This window comes from Camelus dromedarius, chromosome 36 (assembly GCF_036321535.1).
Source record: "Camelus dromedarius isolate mCamDro1 chromosome 36, mCamDro1.pat, whole genome shotgun sequence".
NCBI lineage: Eukaryota > Metazoa > Chordata > Mammalia > Artiodactyla > Camelidae > Camelus > Camelus dromedarius.
Window position 1 is genome coordinate 6,638,149 of NC_087471.1, and position 23,388 is coordinate 6,661,536.

The window sequence follows — 23,388 nt, forward strand, 5'->3', positions numbered from 1 at the left end:
AGGAGCTCGCTAGATCTTACTCATTTTGCATAACTGAAATTTGATACCCATTGACTGACTCCCCGTTTTCCCCTCCCAGCCCCAGGCAACCACAGTTCTGTGCTTTGCTTCCATGAGTTTGCCTGTTTTGAAAACCTCATATAAATGGAATCATGTAGTATCTGTCCTTCTGTAGTTCACTTAGTTCCCTTAATCTAATGTCCTCCAGGTTCACCCATGTTGCATATGACAGGATCGCCTTCCTTTTTAAAGGCTGAGTAGCATTCCATTGTATGTATATGCCACATTTAGAAGTTCTGCTCATTCACTGATGGACATTTACATTGTTTCCACATTTTGGGTACTTTGAGTAGTGCTGTAAAGAACGGAGGAGTGCAGATAACATCCTGATTTCAATTCTTTTGGATAAATATCCAGAGATGGAATTACTGAATCATATGGTAGTTCCATTTTTAATTTTTTGAGGAATCTCCGTACTGTTTTGCGTAGTGCCTGTACCAATTTCCATTCCCACTAACAATGCACGGGGTTGCTGTTTTCTCCACACCCTCACCAACTCTTGTTATCTCTGACCTTTTTGATAATAGCCATCCTAACAGGTATGAAGTGATAGTTCATTGTGGTTTTGATTCGCCTTTCCCTGATGATTAATGAAGCTGAGCACCTTTTAATATACCTATTAGCCATTTGCATGTCTTCTTTGAAAAAAATGTCTATTTGGGTCCTTTGCCCAATTTTTTAATCTGATTGATTTTTGCAAATATACATTAAAAATTTACCATTTTAACCAATTTCAAGTTTACAATTCAGTGACATCAAGTCCATTCATAATGTGTGGACCTGTCACCACTATCCATTTTCAGAACTTGTGCATCATCCCAAACAGAAATTCTGTACCTGTTAAATAACTTCCCATTACGCCTTCCCCATTATGCGCTCCTAGCCCCCGATGAACTCTATTCTACCTTCTGTTTACATGAATTGGCTTATTCTAGGTGCATGACATAAGTGGGATTATGCAGTATTTTTTTCTTTTATGTAACTGATTTCTTTTTCTTAGCACAATGTTTTCAAGGTTCATCCATGTTGTCGAATGTGTCAGAATTTCATTCCTTTTGAAGGCTGATAGTCTAATATCATTTTAATATATTTATTTTCTGCTTAAAACAGCTGGAGACAATTTCTGGGGTTCCACATCCTCATTCAAATTCTCATTGTTTTCATACCTGCTCATTTTCTAACCAAATGGTCCTTTTTATACCTTGTTTTAATGCGTACTTCTTTGGCGGTGAACATGCTTTTCAAGATATTCTTAGTATTTTAGAACTTGGTTTTTAATCAGGGTTCTTGCTGTCCTCTTCTTAGCAAGAACCATGTCTGAGGTTGCTTTCTTAGCCTTACCAAGCATCTGCAGGAGCTAAGTGTTAAAATCTTTGGTGTACCACCCTGAAGGAAGTCCATAAATTTGCCTAAGTGAAAAACAAGGTGATGACAGTATGACTGTAATGGTCTCCTCCAGTTGCCCCAGGTTGATCTCAGCCTCTGAACTGCAAAAATTTTTGCATTTCTCATAGAGAAACCCCCAGATTCACAGGCCAAGTGTTGTGACTCAGTGTATAGCAGTTCCTTTCAAAGTCAATGTGTGTCACCACTTTGGCCTTCTAAACCCTTTAACTGCTGTGAAGTAGCTTCCTGAGATTTGTGAGTCTTTCAGGACATGTTGTAACTGTAATTGGAATGAAGTCTATAGGAGCCAGTTCTAGGCAGAGATTCCTTTAGTCCCACTTACTAATAGCAGGGCCAGGCAGATCCAGTGGAAAACCAAGTGTCAGATGGGGAACCAGGGAAGGTCCAGAGAAAATTAAATGGAAATGTACAGAAAAGGATAAGAAAAAGAAAAAGAAAAAGAAAAAAAAAAGTTATGTAGGGGAGGTAAACCACTCACAGGGATGAAAGCAGAGACAGTTCCCAGGCTCTGCCATTATAGTCTTAGTAAATAATTTGAACTCTCTGGGCATCTTTAAATTTCCTCACCTATGAAATGCAATGAACAATTCATGAATTGCTAATTTTCAAAGAGGGTTTTCAAAGAAATGGATAAAGGCAGTATGAAGACATCAAATGAAAAAGAGAAAAGAAGAGAGATGTCCGTGGTCTAGAAGGGCAGACAACATCCATCCGTCAAGGATCTATTGACAAGATGCCTCCATCCACGGATTTGTCAGAGGTGGGACCCGTCACTGTACAAGCCACTGTTTCACACATCCGCGAGCAGAAAGTAGGGCAAAGTTACTTATTACTTGTAGATATTTCACTGATGAGCTTCAAATTTTTCTTGATGCTTTCTTCTGCCTAGAAAGTGCTTTTAGAATCTGTCTCCACATCCCTAGTCAGATTCCTTCTCTTATATTAAATCTAAGTGTCAGCCGGAACTTCTGGGTTAAATTCAAACTCTGTCCTAGATTCGGGGTTACCATGTGAAATGACCTTGAATTGATATTTGGGGGAAATCAACAAGCAGTGAATCCACAAATCTATTAGAAAAAATGAAATCACAACTGATGGTAAATTTGGTGATTTTTAAAAAAAAAATGAGAATATCATAGGATAAAGTCATAAGTTTACATTGTAGAGCAAAATAGATTTATACAAGTCTGTGTGTATGTGTGCATGAATGACCGCTTAATCCTTACAACGATCCTATGTAAAGAATCATTGTCCTTGTTTTACAGATGAGAAGACAGAGATAAAAATGAGAACAGGCTATTTTTCTCGCTTACACAGCGAGTAAGTGGTTGAAATAGGGACTCAAACCCAACTATTCTTACTTCAGGTTTTTAGTTCCTTCTACACAACCCACCATACTGCCTGCAGCAAGACAGTTTTGCACAAGAAGGCACATGTAATATTATAGTACTAAGTATGGACATTCTACTATCTCCAGCTACAATTTCTTCTCTACACGGTTACCAGTGAAAATTTATTTGATGTTGCCGTCGAATCAAATGCCCCTGACTGCCCACTCCCTTTGAAAGTATCTTCTAATTTTTCTTCCCATTCCAGTGGCTAGTGATTAGCACAGAGCCTGGACAATGGTAAGTACTCAAAAAGTCCTTAACGAAAGTCTTCCATCCAGATTCTGGGTTTATGCATTATGCAATTTACACTTACCTGATTGTTTTCTTTTGTTCTTTTATTCAAACATTTGCAAATTCCAATTTACTGTGTTGACACTGAGGATAGAAAGATTAACCTCTTTCCTTGCTACCCCTGGCCTCACAGCCTTGTTCTAAAGACTGACATAAATAAATACAGAAATAAAGTCATCATCGAAACGCCTGCACAAGGGAGCATAGAGGAAATGTTTATCAAAGGACGGGCATGAGAGGTTTCTCAGGGAGGCGTCATGTAAACCTTGAATTATAGCAGATTTGTCAGGCTAACAAGGAAACAAGAAGAAGGGCATTCTAGGGAGAAAACGAGTGAAGTCACGATTCCTCAAACTTACCAAGGCTAGACTGAAGCAAAGCATTTTATTTATTTTTAATGAGTCCCTTCATATATTTACGTATACCACCCTTCGTTAAACATGCACACGATTGTGCATACACAGATTGAGAAGGTTTCAAAGAGTATAACAAAAGAAAAAGAAACAGTTAAGGGAATTAGAAAACAAGCAAGAAAGTTCCAGAAATCATGAAGCCATGGGTGCAACGAAACCAGTGACATATAAAACATACAGCCCTACATGTTTGCTGAGTCTGAGCTCCAAGTCTTACTCCAAACTCTCTGAAAATAAAACAAGTGAACAAGAGAAGTAAACAGAATCAATGGGAGATTTATAGCAACCATAAACTAAAAGCAAACATGCAATCAACAAAGGTAATAAAACCACATAAACAGAGCAAAGCCAAGCAACCAAATAAATAAAAATCAGTGGCTCAGAAGGAGCACAGCTTTTCCTGCTGCTGAGACCTGGAAGTTGTCATGACGGGATCTGCGATGGGATCGACCATGAGAACCTGACTCTGCCCTTCTTCTGGGCTCTCAGCCTGGTAGCCCCCTGGCGTTTCACATATACAGACTCTTGGTTGCTTGCCCTAAACCTTGCTCTAGTGACCCCCCCAGTAGCAAGGGAACCCCAACAGGGAGCAATGTGTAGGCTGAGTTTAGGTCATTGGCCCAACCTTTTCACCAGTGAGTTTTATCCCTTGTCACAGGAATGGCGTCATTATTTCTAACTCAGCTATATACCATGAATTGAGAAACCAAATAATAGATCCTTTTCATGCTAGTATCTTGTATCATCACTGAACAAATGAAATAGGTATTTTTAGCCTGTTTTAAGAGTACTTAAAGACATTTTTCAAACTACGTTCATAGCGCATTTAAATTTACAGTTGAAGACATTTAATATCTGAAAACTAATGGCTTTTCGCCATTTAGGTGATACTGGTTGCATTTTGTATCACTATACAACTATTAGTTATAGATGCTTCTATCTCAATTGATTATTTGAGAACCAAAATCTATTTTTTTTCTATAAAATAATTCCTAGGCTTGTTGGATTGATCTTTTTGGTCACTAAAGTATATAGAGAGTATTACAATATTTGCTCCTCTGTAATAATGATTCTCCAAAGGTGAGCACTGAAATCATCTGTATTACTTTGAAATCATAACGTCTCCACTTTATACCAACAGAAACCGTACATAGAAGGAAGAAATCAAGACACTGATTTTTAATATATTCTAGAGGTGATCCCAATGTGTACTCTTGGTTAAGAACCAAAGATTTAATGGGAGTAGCTCAGCCGTCATTTGATTCCAATATCCTGATTGGTCTTGATTGTTATTATCTTTGATAATGCACCGTGTTACTTCCCCGTATGGATTAATTCTGCCATCATTTTAGAACTTTCAGTATTAAAAGACTGAAAAGTATACTAGCATTATAGTTCTTGGATCTTACCACCAGGCAGCTTTAACTCTAGTGGTTATGAAGCCTTACTGTGATTTTAGATAACTTAGGTACTTAACCCATTCTCCAGTGTGAAACTCACACATCTAATTCTTTCTATGATTTATAGCCTTATTTCATTAATACTAACTAAACGATCTTTGTACCTTTCCTTAGTCAGCTCCCCTTCCATTGTTTTCAATAATTATTCAAAACCCTCTCTTCTCATCTCAAGTCTCACTCAACCCACTAATTCCTGTCCTCTTATATTTTCACAATAGGCTTCTTCCCTGAAGCAACTGAAACCATCCTGGGTCTCTCCCACAATACAATATTTGAAATATTTTTCAAGCACCTCGTCTCCTACCTCAGTGACAGACCTTCTGGATGACTTAAATCATTAGCCACTTTTTGAGTCATCTATAAAATGGGGGTCATAATCTTTGAACTGACTCCTTCGCTCTATTATGATGACCAGATAAAAGAATGTATGGGAAAATATCTACGTTTTAAGAGATTATTGTAATTTCTGTCCATGTTGCTGTTCTATTTTCATTTCTGGTTAGACGCTATTTAAACATCCTCCCCACACATCAGATATACTTGATTAGGAAACATTCCAGAATCTTAAGTTGTAAAATTTATGGGAACAAAATTCTCCAAGGTCAGGATGCTGGTCATGGTTTCTTAGTTTTATGACCATAAGTTAAGTCCTATGTTTAGTAAACCCTCGGATATTGTGTTCATCCAGATACATATCTGCTTCATTCTTCATTCCCTCCAGATGCATCAAGTAAACAGCCTCTTCCCTGTTACTGCCACAGTTTTAATTTATAGACTGATACTCAGCTATCCAATAAACAGCATCAGTGTCTCAGGCAGATGGTTCAGTTCACAAGCGTCTTTCAGTGAACATGAAATTCTTTGAACATCTGTTACCTTCAAGGTGCTGTGCCCTGAAGGGTGCACCAGCAGATACATACCCTGCCTTTAAGGGATGCAAATAAGTGTGACTCCCGTCCACTGACCAAGTTGGGAGATGGCATCTCTACGATTCATACAGTTGCTCAAGCTGCACCTTAGAACTCATTCCAGATTTTTCTATATTCCTTAGTTGGTATATCCAATCATTTAGCAAGGGTGACAATTTTATGAGCTAAATATTTCTCCGATGTCAAGAGCTTTATGTCCTGTACCTGTTGCTTTTTCTGTTAGATTCAAGTCATGGAGAACACATTATAGTTCTACAAACATATAATTTTCTACCTACCCATGGCTTTGCTCATACCATTTTCTCTCACCAGTATACTCATTCCCCTGTTTCTTTTCCAGTTAACATTATCTGACTCTCTCCACCCATCAAATGATGTGTTCTAAAGTCTACCTGAACATAACGCACAAACCTCAGTCATAATGTTTACCATTTATAAGCTGTATCTATTTGTAATTTATGTCTGTTATTAGACTTTATTGCAGGAATATCACAGTAGTAAGGATAGTAACAGGGTCATCTTGAAACGCCTAGAAATGTAGTATTAATTTAGTCTAAACTCAAATGTAATATGATCTCAATAAATATTTAACTTATCTTGCAATGCTAGTTGTATCAATAACAAAATTCATTTCCATTTCATGGACTGAAAGAATTTTCAACAGTAACAATAACTGCCAGAAAGACAGTCAAAGAGCTCCCACATGCTGAGACATTAATTGTCATCCTAAAACTGTGTTCCCCACTAACCTACCATGAAATAATAGGGTGAAATAAATATGCTCTCAGAAAAAAAAATTTAAAAACACAGTAGTTTACTCTGAGAAAACTTTAATAAAGGATTTGTCAAAGCATATGTTTCACAAAGAAATATGCTTGTAAAGATTCATTCTAAAAGGACCCGTGAGCAAAGAAGGTGGTATCCATGTAAGTAATGTCAAGTAGAATCATCTGTATAAAACACAAAACTAATGACAATGACTATAGTGGGGATGAACATGACAGTAGAACTAAAATACCTGACAGCAACATGTAGGGAAGGAGGGGGATGATGACAAGAGTTACACTATTCCAGGGTCTTGTATTATTTAATGGCAGAGATGTTAATTAAGATTGCATTCTGTTATATTTTATTGGTAACTACTATGGGATGCATACGGAATGCTGATCTTCTGGACCAACACAAGAAATATAAAATTGTAGAGGAAACTTAAATGTCTCAAAAGAAGGTAGAAGAACAAAAAGAAGCATAGATACAGAGAGGTAACTGTAAAACTGACAGTCTGATGCTAGCAAACTCCCAAATATATCAGTAAAAAGTAAACTCAGCAGTTAAAGAGCTTAAGTTTTTAGACTGGGAAAACTACAAATGGACGTGTAATTTGGAGCTAATTCTCTGAGAAGTCCCAGGTCAATGTCAAATTGATTTACCTTTTTAACTAAACAATACCATTTCTAGTAAATTACCCAAGAGAAGAAATCAGAAATTCAAAGAAATAAATGCACACAGAGATATACATGACGTATACACACAAGGGAATGTTCTAAAGTCATTAAAATATTGTTAATATTTTAATTATATATTAAATATAGAATATTATATCTAATATTTTATTTAATATTACAATTTAATAGCATGAAAATGCTTATGCTATAATGCTAGGTCAAAAATAACAGGTTCCCAAAACCTTTTACACAGTAAGAACTGATGTTTATAAAATTTAGTTTTTGTTCTTTTCTTTCCTTTTACTAGTGCATCCAAAAGAGATGAAAATAAAATTGTCAAAAATGTGAACAGAAGTCATTTCTTGATATTGGGCCACTGGGTGGGTGACCAACATTTTTTTCCTCAATATACTTGTTTGATATTTATGACTATGAAAATGTATTATTTTTATAATCAGAAAAATATTCTTATTCTCCTGAAGGAGAGCTCATAGTGCACTTCAAAAATACTTTATATGTAGTATGATTTGGTTGAAGCTAACACTGTTAAGAGAATTTACATTTGCACATTTTCTTAGTTTTATGTGTGTGCGTGTGTGCGTGCATGTGTGTATGTTACCTTACATGAATTTTGAAAGACGCTTAGGGAAGGTACTGTTATCAACATCCCCTTTTCACAGCTAAGGGAACTGAGGGTCAGAGAGGTTACAAGACTTTTCCTGGGGCTTATTTTATAGATTGTGTTCTCTGCCAATTTTTCAAAATATGTACAGACTACTGATCCGTTTTCTACATTTATGGATCAATGTCTATAAGGTTCCTGAACAGCATGAGTGGTGGCTGAATTTCATGACTATGCAAATAGCACACAGCCTTCCCAGTCTCAGTGGGTACTTTCCCAGCACCATAGGAGCACCAGGGCAAAGCAGCAGTCCAGATGTGAATCCTTAGCAAGCTGTAACCACAGGCATAAACACCTCTTGTAAATGAGGAACATTCTCATGATCTTGACACTGCAATCTCTTGGCGGTTTCCCAACGCCATTAAGAAACATTCCCTAATCTTACCAAGAAGGTTTGAGGGTTTGTTTGGTTTTTTTTCAATTTCTAAAGAGAAGTAGAGGAAGATAAAACTGGACAACTGGACAGACCACATCTTCGCCTTGTGTGGGACTTCCCAGCTCCCTGGAGTAGCCAGCATGTCTTTGGTCCTGCTCTCTGTCCTCTGGCTCGTCATTCAGACTCAAGGTAAGCTCCAAAGAATTACTTCATCGAGGTCACATCTTTCCAGAATAGGGTGAGAAAGCAAAAGAAAAGTTCTTTGTTTTCAAAGCTGAAGTGGAGAACTGGAACTTCGTTCTTCTCAAAGTTTACCTTCTCAATGGAAATTCAGTCTTCTACGCAATTTCAACAAACCAACCAACAAAACCTTTAGATATTTTATATCAATATTCTCTCTCTTTCTCTAGCAATAGCCGTAACACAACCACCTGAATTGGAGCCCTATGAAGTAGTTCGTCCTACAAAACTACATATACACACAAAGGAGACACAGAACAATGAGGCGGAGAAGCATGGCAGAGAGGTAAGCAATGTGAATGGCCATGAGATTTTACAAACATCTAGAGACAGAGAAGGACCCTTTTACTAATAGAAGTAATGTCACAGTCAACATCTAATAATCTTGAAGCTCATATATACAACAGCTCTCCTTTGCCCAGGAGAGAACATAGGATTTCTCAAAATGACTTTACAATGAAGCAGCAGGAACGAAGTTAACTGCCTCATTTGGATAAAGCAGCTTGGACATTTCTCCAAGTTTGTACCAAGAATAAAAAAATAAAAGGAGGGCAAGAAGGACAGTCATTTCTAGGAGAAGTTCCTTGACAAGCTCACCAAACCCCTGTCTTCTCCCTACCCTTGCCCCTTCCCCCCACCGAACTGCCTTTTCCTCTGTGATTTTGTCTATGATGGAGAAATCAAATTATCATTAATTAACAAGATATTTCAATGGATTAAATATATTTATTATCTTTATAGTTTCTAATATACTTCCATTTTTTGCAAAAATTTTACTCATTTTATAATTTTCAATTTTAATTTGTAGTAGGCTTCTGGTTGCTTTTCTTTAGTGTATTTGGTTTGGTTTTAAAGTAATAAAAACATATGTCTTATTATTACCTTATCAGTAATCCATTAGGATACACAGAACAGAATATCTTACATTGGAGCAAACGATATGTCTCTATCCCCCAAATTAGAGTTAATTTTAATCTGTTAGTATTACCACTATGTTATTGCCCTTTTTGGAAACCCATCTTCATGTGCAATTTATGTTTTCTTTTTCATATTTTAAAAGCATAAAAGAACTACTTTTATCCTACATGCATTTGTAATTATTATTCTATATGTACTGCATGTAGCATTGTATTATAATTATTGTAGATAGACTCAGAAATATATATCATCACTATATTAAATATTTTTAGGAAAGATATGAGCCTGAACTTCGGTATCAGATTACATTAAATGGAGAAGAAGTCATTCTTTACCTACAAAAAGCCAAGTAAGTTGTATTTCCTGCAAGTCTAATCACTGCATTATACTAAGAGAATGTGGAAAAAGAAATCTTTTTTAGAGTTTATATAGTGTAAATTGAGATAGAAGACATGAAGCATAGGGATTGTTAGATGCTTATAGTTTGTGCTAATATTATCTAAGAAGCTTAATGTATCCCTAGAAAATTTTATGCCAAGTGTATACGAAAGAATACTGCACAAATGACTTCCTTCCTTGCTGCTCCTTGGAATTTACTGAAAATAATTTCTAATATTTAATTTGATAAACTCAAACCTTTGATGTGACTTCCCATTACTTTTATAAGGGATATATTTCTAAGGCTTATTCAGTGCACTCAGCCTTGAGATAGATCCCAGGGGATGGGGCTCCACCAAGCTTCATAGCAACTTCTCCCTGAATGCACTGGTCCTTGATGCATATTTGTGACCCAGCACCCTTCAGAGATCCCACGGAGGCTGTGTCCTTGGTGCAAAGAACCCCAAAGGAATCCACTGACATTAGAAAAATCCCTGTCTGATTCCTGTATCAGAATGATATTTGAAGGCAGTTCCTTCCTCAGATCCAACAGGTAGAACTGAGGCTTTGATTTCCTGCAGGAGCAGATTTCCAATGTTGGAAAAGGACCAGTGGGTCAGAATATCAGCTCATTCTCACTATAGACATGATCACTCCTTTAGTGCTAAAGATCAGGTCAGAAATGTTAACCTTTATTACCATCGTGAGAGTATCCTGCAATTTTCTGCTTCCTCCAGGCATCTCCTGGGGCCAGACTACACTGAAACATTTTACTCACCTGGAGGAGAGGAGATCACCACCAGCCCTCAGAACATGGTGGGTTCTGACTGCTATCTGAGTCTTCCTGGGATCTACTGCTTGTATTCTGAGGTTCATAGGTCCAAGGGAAACTTAAAAAAAAAATCAAAGGACTTGAGAGCAAGGTATTCATCTGTGACCAATGAGACAACAGATGAAAAAAATCATAGCTTTTTAAAAAGATAGGAGCAATAATAGGAGGCTTCCAAGTGTTACATTTTTAGAAACAACCAAAAGTCTGCTTTCCCCTAGACCATCTTGTCAATAGGCTAGAAGAGTTCTTCCCTTGGTACTTGAAATGTCATGTTGCTATTTACTGTTTTCCAATGATATATGCATGTATCCTGAGATCGGCAATGGAATATCAATTATTTAATTAGCATGTGTTTTTCAATCTGGTTAAACCATCATCATATAATCATATAATGCCAAGGCCTGGATATCAGACATAGGAGAAGCAAGGCCAAGGGAAGAACAAGAAGAAAATATAAAAAGTTCAGTCAAGGAGGATTACCAAGCTAAGTGAGTTTCTCAGACCCACCCTCCGTGGTACCCCAAACATCTGTGTCTCTAAAAAATAGACAAGACTTCTGCCACAGAATGGCTTTGTTCCCTTCTGACATCAAAACTCATGACAAAAATTTCATGGGCATCTGGGTTTTTGCTAACATTGACGTCTGGGGAAAGTATCTGATAAGTTAATTCATACTTAAGTGTGAATGGCCAATGATATCTTAATGTGGTATCTTTTCCAAGTTGTCTATAAGTAAATGCTTATGATGGCAAAGTTTCTTGAGAAGGGAAGAAAGACACAGATGGGATTTCAGACCTTGAGACAAGGCAGTTTATTCTGAACAAGAGTTTATCCATTCACGTTCTTGGATCATTCTACATGAGTGACCCCCTACTTCGTGTATATGGGAGCATCAACCATATCTGAAGCTCTAGTTGTAGACATTTCTCTGTGTTTTGATGCTGATTAAGAGATTCCACTCATACACCAATTAAAATGATGACTTGGACCAGTTAATCTGAGGGGCTCAGGAGTGGTAGTGTGGCCTCTTGGGGACTCTAGAATCTAGAAAAAGGAATACTTCATTTTATTGATATTTGATGCACAGTGGAGCTTGCACAAGGGAGCCACCTTCTCAAAAGTTGGCCCTGACACCTGAGAGCTCTTGGGGAATGCTGCAGATCCCACGGGAAACTGGCTGCTTCCCAAACGCAGCGTCTACCTTTGCCATGGTCCACGTAGGTTCAAACGCCCTGGACTTTTCTTTAGTGTGAATTAGTGTCAGAAAAACAGCTCAGCCATCAAATATGGAGAGTTGCCAAGGTCAGGGGTGGATCCGTTCATAAACCCGCTGACGTTCTCACTGTTTTTTGTTTCTGGGAGCTGGTCTGGCCACACCCACTGCTTAAAGAACCTTCCTACATATTCAAGATGACAGCTTTCACCACAACTGTGATACATTTATTTTTGTAGTTTAAAAAAAAACCTTTTTTCCCCCCAACCTTAGGAACACTGCTACTATAAAGGACACATCCTAAATGAAAAGGACTCCATTGCCAGCATTAATACTTGTGATGGGTTGAGGTGAGAACCACTTGCAAAAACAGTACACATCCAGCACCATTTTGTCACACAGAATTGAGTCTTCCTGGACACCATGTCTTCTGACAATCTTGGTAAAATTTTCTGCATTGATAAATACTGAATATATATGGTTAAGTGAAGAAGAACGTATCATCCTTGTAATCATTTCATCATCTGCTGTTCTAGTAAAAGTTAGCCTTAGCGATTTTTAAACAAGCACCACACCCTGGAGCTTGCTGTCTAGAGCCATTTCCGTGTTTATCTTCCCACCACCCCCGCCACCCCTGAACCCATTCTGTTTTGTTTTCTTAAAGATTCTGCCCTGAACATGACTTTTAGATGTTTTTGTGTGTGTGTGGTATTTCTGTTTACTAAGGTGATTCTTGCCAATTAGGGAAAAGTTGGAAAGCATGAAAAAGCACAGATAAGAAATTATCCACTGCAAAATTATCCCTCTGAGTACCACTATGATTAATGGTTTGTCAAGGTTGTAACCTTTTATGCATCTAGACAAATGTATCTCTTACATGATTGAAATATGAAATAAAATACATATAATTTTTCTCCCAGCATGGTTCCTACCACATGACATCATAAGCCTCTTCCCATATCATAAAATATCTTCATAGACGTAATTTTTTAACAGCTGTGTTGGCTTCCTAATATTTCACCATATGGACTTGGTTTATATTTCTGAACCACTTTTCCTTCTAAGAAGAGAAAATCTTTAAGTTACTGCTGGTTCCGGCCTGTTCTTCTGACTGATCTGTTTAACATTCTTTCTCTCTTCCAAGTTTCTTGGTATCTAAACAGTCCTTTACTATGTTCTCCATTAGATCCTTGGGACCTGCCAAGAAATATTTGCTAAATTCATAAATAAACTCTGGATAAATATTCGCTAATAAGCTCACGGTGTAAATTCCAACTTCTCTGGAGTAGCTTTACTTTAGCTTCTTGTTCAGAATTCTCTGGGTGATTAAAAGAGCCTCCATTTTAAGATGGACAAATGTTGATTATAACTTAAATTAGAAAAAATTAGCTGCAAAGTCTGTGAATGGAAACGTCTACCTTTGCCGAACGTTCTACCTTCTTTCACTCTTTCTGAAAAAGAGAACTTCCTTCAGGCTGAGAAATACATAGATCTCTTTTTGGTGTCGGACAGTGGCTTTGCGAGCGTGGGATTGAGGGAGGGGTGTCTGTCCACTCAGCTCAGTAGATGTGACTGTTTGTGGCAGAGAATCCTGAAATGTAAATCTCTGTATCTCACAGGGGATACTTCACACATCACAATAAAAAATACACGATAAAACCTCTGAAAGGCACTGACCAAGCAGAACATGCCGTCCTCGTGAATGAGCAGGAGGAGCTAGACCCAGCTGATCACACCTGTGGTGTAAGAAATGTTGGCAGGAAACCGGGCCTGATTCGAACCTCTAGGTCACCCCGAAGTCCGGAGGTGAGCAAGGCTTTCCTAACGTCACTCGGGTCACCTGTGTCAGCAATGGTGTGTAACACACTCGTGTGCTCAGCCGTGCCTCGTATGAGTAGAAACCATCCTTTATTTACCTCTTCTCAATTTAATTATCCTCTGAAGAAAAAAAAATCTCTGTTAGATTTTTACTTTTTTAGGATGAAGCTATTATTAACAATGTTCTTTCACTCTTTCTAAAGAAAGAAGAATTTCTGCAGGCTGAGAAATACCTTGATCTCTTTTTGGTGTTGGATAATGCCTTTGTGAGTATGAAATATGCATGCTTCTTGGCCAGTTAAGTCAACTTGTATGTTTCCTGATCAAGAGAACACAAGCAGTAAACTATTTTAGCTGAAGATACAAAGCCTGCCCACCTGATTCTGTTGTCCGTTGTCACTGCCTTGCCAGCAATAGTTTTCACTCATCCACCCCCTTTAATATCCGTCTGCTGCCAGAATATTCAGGTGTTGGAAATAAAGTGAATGCCAGATAGTTACAGTAAAATAACCACAATAACTAAAAAACAAGAAAGAATGGATTATTCATTTTTTTAAAAAATTCTCACTATTATATGTAAATATAAAGTCAACATGAAACATATAGACTTTACAAATTACATTTATATATAAAAATACTAGAACCTATGTTTCTAACTAACCAATACTGCTTTATAGTCAAATTTGAAGACTATTAATTTGGTTTAAAAACATTGAAATTATTAATTTGATGTATTCAACTTAATTTGAATTGGAATTTTACATGAATGCCTAATTTTTCTCTTACCGAAAAATTCTTGAAATAGAATTTGTTGAAACGCAAATTCTTATATAAAGTAGACATGGAATGAATAGACATTTATTCACATGAAGGGAAATGTGTAATTTCTCTTAAAATGTAAAATCCTGCTCCATCAGCTTTCTCACTTTAATTTGTGATTTTAATTATACTTTGTATTTTGTATTTGACAGTATAACATGTACAATAGGAATATAACTTTGATAAGAAGCTTTCTGTTTGATGTGATGAACCTACTCAATGTGGTAAGATATTTGTCCTATAAACATATTTTCACATAGGAACCTAGGGCTTCCCTATGTTTTTACCAAGTGAGGAGTTGGGAGAGTCACAATCGCTAAGGTCAGTGGGTCTGGGAAATTTAGCAGACAAGGACCAATGTCCAGGTAAAAATCACGCATACCGCAGCAAAGGCAACTTCTAGGAATTCCATTTTCAAAGTGGGATACATTTATCCATCACTAGCAAGATACATAGAAGTACTAAAGAAATCCCAAACATTTTCATGAAGAAAAATATTCTTCCCACAGATTTATAAAACCATAGACATTCAAGTGACCCTGGTAAGGATGGAGATCTGGTCTGACAGTGATAAGATAAAGGTGGTACCCGTCATGGGTACCACCTTTAACAACTTCCTGAATTGGCATCGTTCTAACCTGGGGAAAATGGAGACCCACGACCATGCTCAGCTACTCAGGTGAGCACACGCTGGCCAGGGCCAGGCCTGTTTTGGCAGAGGAGATAGTGATCCCAAAGGTTTCTTGGCAGAGATTTCTGTTCAGTTCTCTCTCCCTGATTCTACTAACAGCCTGTCAGATTGTTGGAGACCCGTGTCAGATCACTCAAATGGACTCTTGGATGTGAGACAGCCATCTGTGGTCATCATAAAGCTATAGAATAGCAGAAGCTTTTCTGGGGCTAAGTGAATATAAAAAGGGTAGGGGAACAAGGGAAATCTAAAACATAGTTGGCAAAAGTGGATGGTTCCAAAAACTCAAGATTGTGACAATGTACCTGTAACTTTCACACAGTGGAATTGGCTTCAACCATCGAATTTCGGGAATGGCAGCCTCGAACTCCTTGTGTTCCCCATCATCGGTTGCTGTTATTGAGGTTTGTAAACATATAGTAAGGCCCCCCAAAGTTCTATAACTTTGATGAAGGCATGTACAGTGTCTTATTCAGAGTTAGCAAAATGTACATTTGCTAAGTCAGTCAATACAAGTAGAAGTGAACCTGCTGGTAGATCACTACGTTGAAGATTCCTTGAATTATGCCATAGAATATCTCTTTACACTGACCCTCCCAGAGGTTTCAATCTTTAGTCCCTGTTGGAGAATAAGAACAGGAAGATTGGAACAGAAGGAAACTCCAGGTGCCCTCAATGGCCTGAGGCAACTTCAGATCAACCATATCTAGTATCCATAGCTGAGGAGGTCAGACAAAGTGCACGTTGTGCAGCCAAGCCAATGTCACAGACATCATGACAATAGTTTTTGAAGGTCTTTGCCTACATAATATAGTGCCTTTCAGTACTTCCTATGAAGAATGTAGTTACGTTGATTTAACCACGGTTAGCAAGAATTCATCATTATCTCAGCAAATAATGATTGAGCACTGGCTCACTTGTGAGATTCCCAGGAGCCAATCATTTCAAATATTTATTCAACATCTTACAGTAACCAATGACAGGGAAAGAAGCTCAATGATTCATTATTTTTCATCTGTCAAACTGGTTGTTTTTTTTTTTTTTTTTTGGTAATTCTGAATATTGGCAATAATTAATAAGTAACAATAAAATAAGAAGTAATAGATATTTCCATTTTGTTCCAGGCGAAGGGAAAGAACAATGTGGCTCTTGTTGCAGTGATGTCACACGAGTTGGGTCATGTCCTTGGTATGCCTGATGTTCCATATGACACCAAGTGTTCCTCTGGGAGTTGTGTGATGAATCAGTATCTGAGGTGAGGCCTTGTCACCCTCGAGAAAAAAATACCTCTTAAATCTTAAAGAATTCAGATGCACTCTATATCACTGGATGTCTTTTGTTTGTTTGTTTTTTACCTAGGGCTGTGTTTCCCACTAATTCACCATCCAGCTTCGTGATGCACAGGATTTACCAGCTATCTCCTTATTTATGATTTCCAAATATGCCAATATAGAGTTTATAAGTATGGTGATCATGTTATTGCAACTTAAAATAATTTTAGTTTTAAATACTATATTTTCTAAAAATGTTTATCTAATTAAGGTGATGGCAGCACCCTTATCTATCTCCATCACCAATCAATCAATTCATTTCTAAGTTATTATTAATTGCCTTTTAATTCCAGGCACTTTGCAAGGACTTGGGATAAAAAAACGAATAAAACGCACCTTGCGTTTGAAGTGCTCATGAACAGGAAGATAAACACATCCATAGAACCTCTAAGTCTGCTATTATTTCCTTTCACTAGTTCATTGTTATTATCGCTTACCTCTCAGCCCTCCATGGCAAGATGACTGAATGACAGCAAATGACCAGGCTCATCACTGCTGCCATTTAAGACAGCACTGAATCCACACAGGAATTTAAGTTCCTCCAGCCCTACAACTGGGTGTCTAGATGAAGAATTTTCCAAAGAGCATAGTATGCATTCTCTATCGCTCTCCATATTTAAAGAGATGCTAAATTTGGAATTTTCATTGAACTAGGTAACATAGTTGGACAAGTCAGAGTCTCATGTTCATTTATCACTCTGTATCATGGTTATTTCTGATTTTTCTTCTGGTTGCAGTTCAAAATTCCCAAAGGATTTCAGTACAACCAGCCGCTCACATTTTAAAAAATACATGTTCTCTAAAAAACCAAGGTGCCTGCTGCAAGCACAGGTTCCTAAAAATATGATAATAAAACCAGAGTGTGGGAACCGAGTCCTGGAAGCAGGAGAAGGCTGTGACTGTGGCTCTCCTAAGGTACGAAAAGATCCACGGCTTGAAACAGTTCACTAGAGGGTTATTGTGGCAGAGAATTATGCTGTTTTCTTTTTTTTCACCTTTTAAAATGTTCTTCTGGAAATTCTTTTTAAAGACAAACTTAGCATCATAGAAAAAGTAGACTTGCACTTGTTTTTGGTACTGATTTTAGTCATCCTTTGAAAGACATTTTAAAAGCTAGGATACGCTTATGACAAGATTGTATGAAGTTCAATGTGAAGAACTAAATCATTAACTATAACATGTCACCCTTGATCGTCCGAGATATATTAGAAGTTCCTAAGTCACAGAGTCACAGTTGATCACTTATTGAGCAACAACAAAGATCTAGAATTAAGTTCTCTCCATAGAGAGAGAGCTGGCTCTCTCTTACCAAGTCAGTGTGTAAATGAGGCAGTAGATAAAACACAAGGAGAAAAAAGAAAACTTACAAAAACCTATAGAAAGTGGGTTAACATAGAACATCTAAGATAATTACTAGACTTCTGCAAATCTTTATACAAATCTGACCCATTCAAGGCATCATTGTACTCTAAAGAATGTCTCTGATAGGATGTTTCCTGGCAATCCTATATTAGGTTTCTAAAAGCAAGCATTCTATTTTCTTAGCAATCTTCTTTTACTTTTAAGGCTAAGAAAATGAGTTATTATTTGAAGGGACTTTTTACATGTCAGTCTGCAAAATGCATTTATAATCACAATCTCCTTTATTACAACAAACCTACAAAACAGGTTTGTTATTTTCCCGATTTAGAAAAGAAGTGAGACTCAGGAAAGTTAAGTAACTAGATCCAAGGATACAAAGCTAGTAATTGGTGAAACCTGCTGCAACCCAAGATTTATCCATTAAGAGGCTCTGTAACAATAAGGAAGGTGTGTAATCTCCCTCTGCCTGAGTTTATTAATTCAGAAATTTTAAGCTACCTAATTATATTAGAAGGTTATATGATGCAACTTAATCATTTGCAAAGAATATTGCAAATGTTCTATTAATTATAATGAGATATGGACTTTTACAAATAATTTGATACTTTAGACCTATATTCATCTCGTTCTTGCTTCCTTACATTCCCGTATGTTTTCTCGGGTGGAAGATAATTAAAGCTATTCACAATCCTGTGTACTTCTGATTTCAGCAGTAAATGGCATGTATTCGGTACATATTTGACACACACACAAGAGGAAGGGAAGGAGAGTGATAAACTACTGTCTATATGATGTATAATATCTAATATTCTTTAAGTGTATCACCAAGCTCCTATATTGTTTCCATATCTTGTTAATTTTCTTCTTCTGTAGTTGAGTACAATTAGAGAGTTAGAGACTTCAAGTTTACAAACAACTGAAGTTTTACTGCTCTCTTATCCAAAAATTAGTATATATACCTTATATAGTATCCTTCAGTGAAAAACCCAGTTTTCTATGATCTTATGTATTATTTATCATTTTTATGTGCATATTTAGGTTTTTTTTCTAGATTATAAAAATAATAACTTTCTGACTAGATATTATCATATAACCATCCTGCTATTTCAGTGCTTGTAACTATTTAATGCACTTTAATATCTTTAAGGGAAAGTTTCTCTTTTGTTTATTTATTTATTTATTTTTTGCACTGTTTGTATAGCAGTTCTTCAGTGTTCATTCTTCCACACAACTCTTGGTATTTTTTTTCCCATTAATTTGCTCACAAATACAATTGAGATTCTGATTGAAATGCATTCCATTCATATTTCACTCTGAAAACCACTGGCATTTTCACAATATTAAGTATTGTCTTAAAAGATGAGTCGCTGTTAAGGTTTTCCAGGGAGGTTATTATATATAAAATCTTTCACGTAGCTCTTGTATGTGAAGCTTGAACGTTCACTTTGAAGTATCCTCAGTGTTTCTTTTTGCTGTCAATATGTGTAGCGTTTTCTTTTTTATTTCGTTTTTAATTTATCACTTTTTTTGATGTTATTTTATTATTAACTTAAACAGCTATCTTAGCGACCCCTCTACTGTTTTAGAGTTAATCCTCTCCTTTTTCCAGGTCAAAAATTGTATCACGTATAAGTAATGAAAATGTGATTATACTTTCCAATTATTATTATACTTTCACATATTTTTTGTCTCATAACATTTGTCAGAATTTACATAAAAATATAGTCTATACATAATTCTTGTCTTAAATTTTATTTCATTGGGTATATTTCTGATATTCATCAGATTTTCTTTATCATGATGATGCATAATTCTGTTCATAGTTCACTTATATATGCTTAAATAATTAAATAATGGCTACCTAATATGTACTAATTTTTGCCACCTATCACAGTAATATAAGTCGCTTTCTCCTCTCCATCTCTCTCTTTTTTTAATTGAAGTACAGTTCCTCTCCATTTCTTAATATGATGAATTATATACTTTACTCTGTACAATTGAGACACCATTGCATTTTTGGTGGGAAAAAAAAAAACCCTGCTTAGTTATAATGGAGAGTTTTTGTATTAATAAGCTAGTGTTTTACCACTATTTTATTCAAATTTTTGCATGTATATTCATAAATGAAAACAGTATATGTGTGTATGTAGTCATTTCCAGTTCTCAAGAGAATTATGCCAGCTTGGTAAAATGAATTGAGGATTTAAACTTTTTTCCTCCATCGACAAGCAGTTTGAATAGTATAGAAATGTTCTCACTTGAACTTTTACATTAACTTACACGTAATAAAATCTAGGCCAAATTTGTTTGGGGTAATTCTATTTGTGTTCTTTTTAGAGGCAGTTTTCGTGACTCAGCATTTTTTTTCTACTATTAAATCTTCTTGGTCACTTGCACTGGCATTTGTATTGCAGAGTAATTTAGTTTAAAAAGTGAAATTTCGTTGCCATCTTGTACCAGAATTCTGTGCACCTAGTCTATAAGGGGAAAAAAATACTTGAACCCACTTTTCCATTGTGTGTGCTTTAAAGGAATGTACCAGTCCTTGCTGTGAGGCCACAACCTGTATGTCAAAACCTGAAGCCGATTGTGGAAATCACACCGAACCATAACACGTGAGAAAGACCTTTTTTTCTTTATTTGTCCTCAACTATTTACTCACTTTTGACTTAAGAAAGATGTGCCACTGAGTTCTACAATACACTACAACACAATTTATTTTATGTTTTGTAAGTGACTGAATTTCAGAAATGCAAAAAGCCACCATTATGAACGTGAATAACTCGGAGTTGTGTGTGTATTAATTTCCCAATGAGAAAAGTGGCGTCTCTGTCATCTCTGAGATTAGGCAATGATGAGTTTAACACAAAGTAATGGGGGCAGACAGAAATGTTTATTAAGGAAGGCTTCAACTGATGAGCAAATTTTATTCTTGTTTAAATGCTGATTGTTGAAATTCGCAGTCAGAAAATAAAATCTGGCAGTTTGAGATTTGCAAATGATAACCACTATATATAAAAACAGAAAATAAAACAAATTTCTTCTGTATAACACAGGGAACTATATTCAATATCTTGTAGTAACTTTTAATGGAAAAGCATACAAAAACAAATATATGTATGTATGTGCATGAATTGGACATTATGCTACACAGCAGAAACTGGCTCATTGTAACTAGCTATATTTCAATTCAAAAAAAAAGAACACATGACAAGATTTGACAATTTTATTCTTTTTAAAATGCCTCTGTAAGCCATAATCCACACATTATGTTTGTGTTTTGCACACTCCTACGTGAGTTGAGCTAGAAAACCCAACTTTTCCAAATACATTCCTTTCAGTGGAAAAATAATTTCCAAATCTAAAAACAGCAACAACAACAAGAAATTATAAACAGGGAAAAGGCTCAGGATAAACTGCATGAAAGGGGCCATTCTCCCCACCCCTCACCTTTCCCGAATTTCCTGCATCTTTTCTGGCATGGAACCTGCAGAGAGGTTATAAAGGGCCTAACGGACTCCGAGACCACAGACTGTCACTTCGTCAAGGAAAGGACCAGTGAGGTCATAAGATGAGAAGCATCCTCATTCTCCACCAGGCACCGGTTCACGCAGCCGAAGCCCTGTTGTGGTCCAGTCTGTAGATGATGCTGGCAATTAGGCCCGTCTTCTAAATTATCTCAGAGACCAGGAAGCACAGCATGAGACAAAAATCAACTCTTGAGAGTCTTGGAATGAAGAAGGACGTGCCCCAGTACAGGGCAAGATTGGCAGTTTAGTGTCATGGGAAGAAACTTGGACTTGGACTCAGGAAACTCCTTAGTTCTGCTCAAAACTAGCCGCGGCACTGTAAGCCAAGTTACTTCATTAGTTTTCTCACCTGTAAAATGGAGCTGTTGTCTCTAAGCAGGGTTGTCAGGATCATTTAAAGCCTATAAAATATTCGTTACTATTACATAGTATTTTATACTTTTATAATAACCGTGGCTTCCAAACCTTTTTTTAAAATTTTGATCAGACAGCGGGTCAACCAAAAACATCTACATCATTGAGATGCTACTTGCCAGGACAAGATTCAAGAAATCTAAACACACCAGGAATCTTGCAAATGCTCACCTTTGTGCTTACATACATTTTACTTTTTACTTGTCATTTCTTATCCTATGTTTTTTTACCACTCCAGCCAATAGGTAAATAGGTGTGCTTGGAGAAGCTGCCTGTCTTCTAAGCCTGATCGTTCGTGTATCTTTAAGGATCATAAAGCTGGTGTTCAGCTCTGCTCCTTGGAGAACAAAAGAAATTAGACTTTGACCGAAACAGTTCAAAATAAGACCCTTGGATGAGCAAAGTCTTCGGTGGAAGAAAGGAGATCCGAGTTCGTGTGTCATTTATGGCTCCTCAGTGTTCCGCACACCTGACTCTCAGACATGTAGTGTTGTTCTTTATCACTTCAGGATCAATTAAATGCTTTTTATTTTATCATGTATAATCCTTTCACCATCCCGTTTAATGTCAATTTTGAGAAGTCTGTACTGTGTACATTTTAGCACCAAGAAATGCTTTATTCATCTATTGATTTAATGAACCACAATGTGAATGAATAATAACACAACTTTTTGAAGATTTTCTGTGTGGTCATTTTCAAAAAATGACTATTTTTGAGCCTGGTTGTAGGTCTGTGTTAGGTGTTACAGTCTCACATAATTAGGCAATTTTCCCTCTGGTCACGAACAGTATTGCCACAGAGAGCCAGGCCTGGCGATGGAGATGAGAAAACTCGTGTCATCTTTGAATGCCGAAAATGAAGTGACCTGAAGCCTGTCTCACGAGACCAGGCGTTTTTTTTCAAGTTTCTCTAAATGCTTTTAAACAATAACTCAAAGCAGTTGCTCACATTTCCATTGAATCCTTATGCCGGGAGACATTCTTCTAAAGATGGGGCTTTGACACAAAGAGCCTTCCAGAACGCCCTGCTTGCCGGTGCTGGCTGTCTCCCCCTGCACTGCCCTCATACTGACAGTGGGTTTGGCATTACCAGTGTTACCATGAAGCTAAATGGCTGGTATCTCCGATAGCCATGGCCTGACCTGTCAGCATCCCCACTGTCCACTGGTGTGATACAAACTTCCACGCACATTGTCCAAGGAAGAAAGGTTTCTTTAGGCACATTTCTCCCTACTTTATGCTCAGATAGAAGGTTCTTGTAGTAAAACTGCTTGCTGCTGCAAGGATTATAGCCAGTGGCCAGCGCCGGTTCGTGAGTATCGCTTGTTGAATTGTCCGGAATAGTACGAGCAGCCATTACTAAAAGCTGACCTGTATACATTTACAAT

General features: G+C 37.0%; 1 protein-coding gene across 1 annotated transcript; it reads left to right on the forward strand.

The window, feature by feature from the left end:
- The first annotated feature begins 8,528 nt into the window (after window positions 1–8,528).
- ADAMDEC1 (ADAM like decysin 1) lies at window positions 8,529–22,599 on the forward strand. The gene is made up of 14 exons (XM_010995798.3): window positions 8,529–8,643; window positions 8,865–8,980; window positions 9,885–9,961; window positions 10,728–10,806; window positions 12,309–12,385; window positions 13,655–13,841; window positions 14,057–14,119; window positions 14,825–14,896; window positions 15,182–15,351; window positions 15,686–15,767; window positions 16,488–16,618; window positions 17,432–17,609; window positions 20,588–20,671; window positions 22,239–22,599. Exons 1-13 carry the CDS (start codon window positions 8,595–8,597, stop codon window positions 20,666–20,668), a joined length of 1,362 nt encoding a protein of 453 aa, XP_010994100.3. The 5' UTR covers window positions 8,529–8,594; the 3' UTR covers window positions 20,669–20,671; window positions 22,239–22,599.
- The last annotated feature ends 789 nt before the right edge of the window (window positions 22,600–23,388 follow it).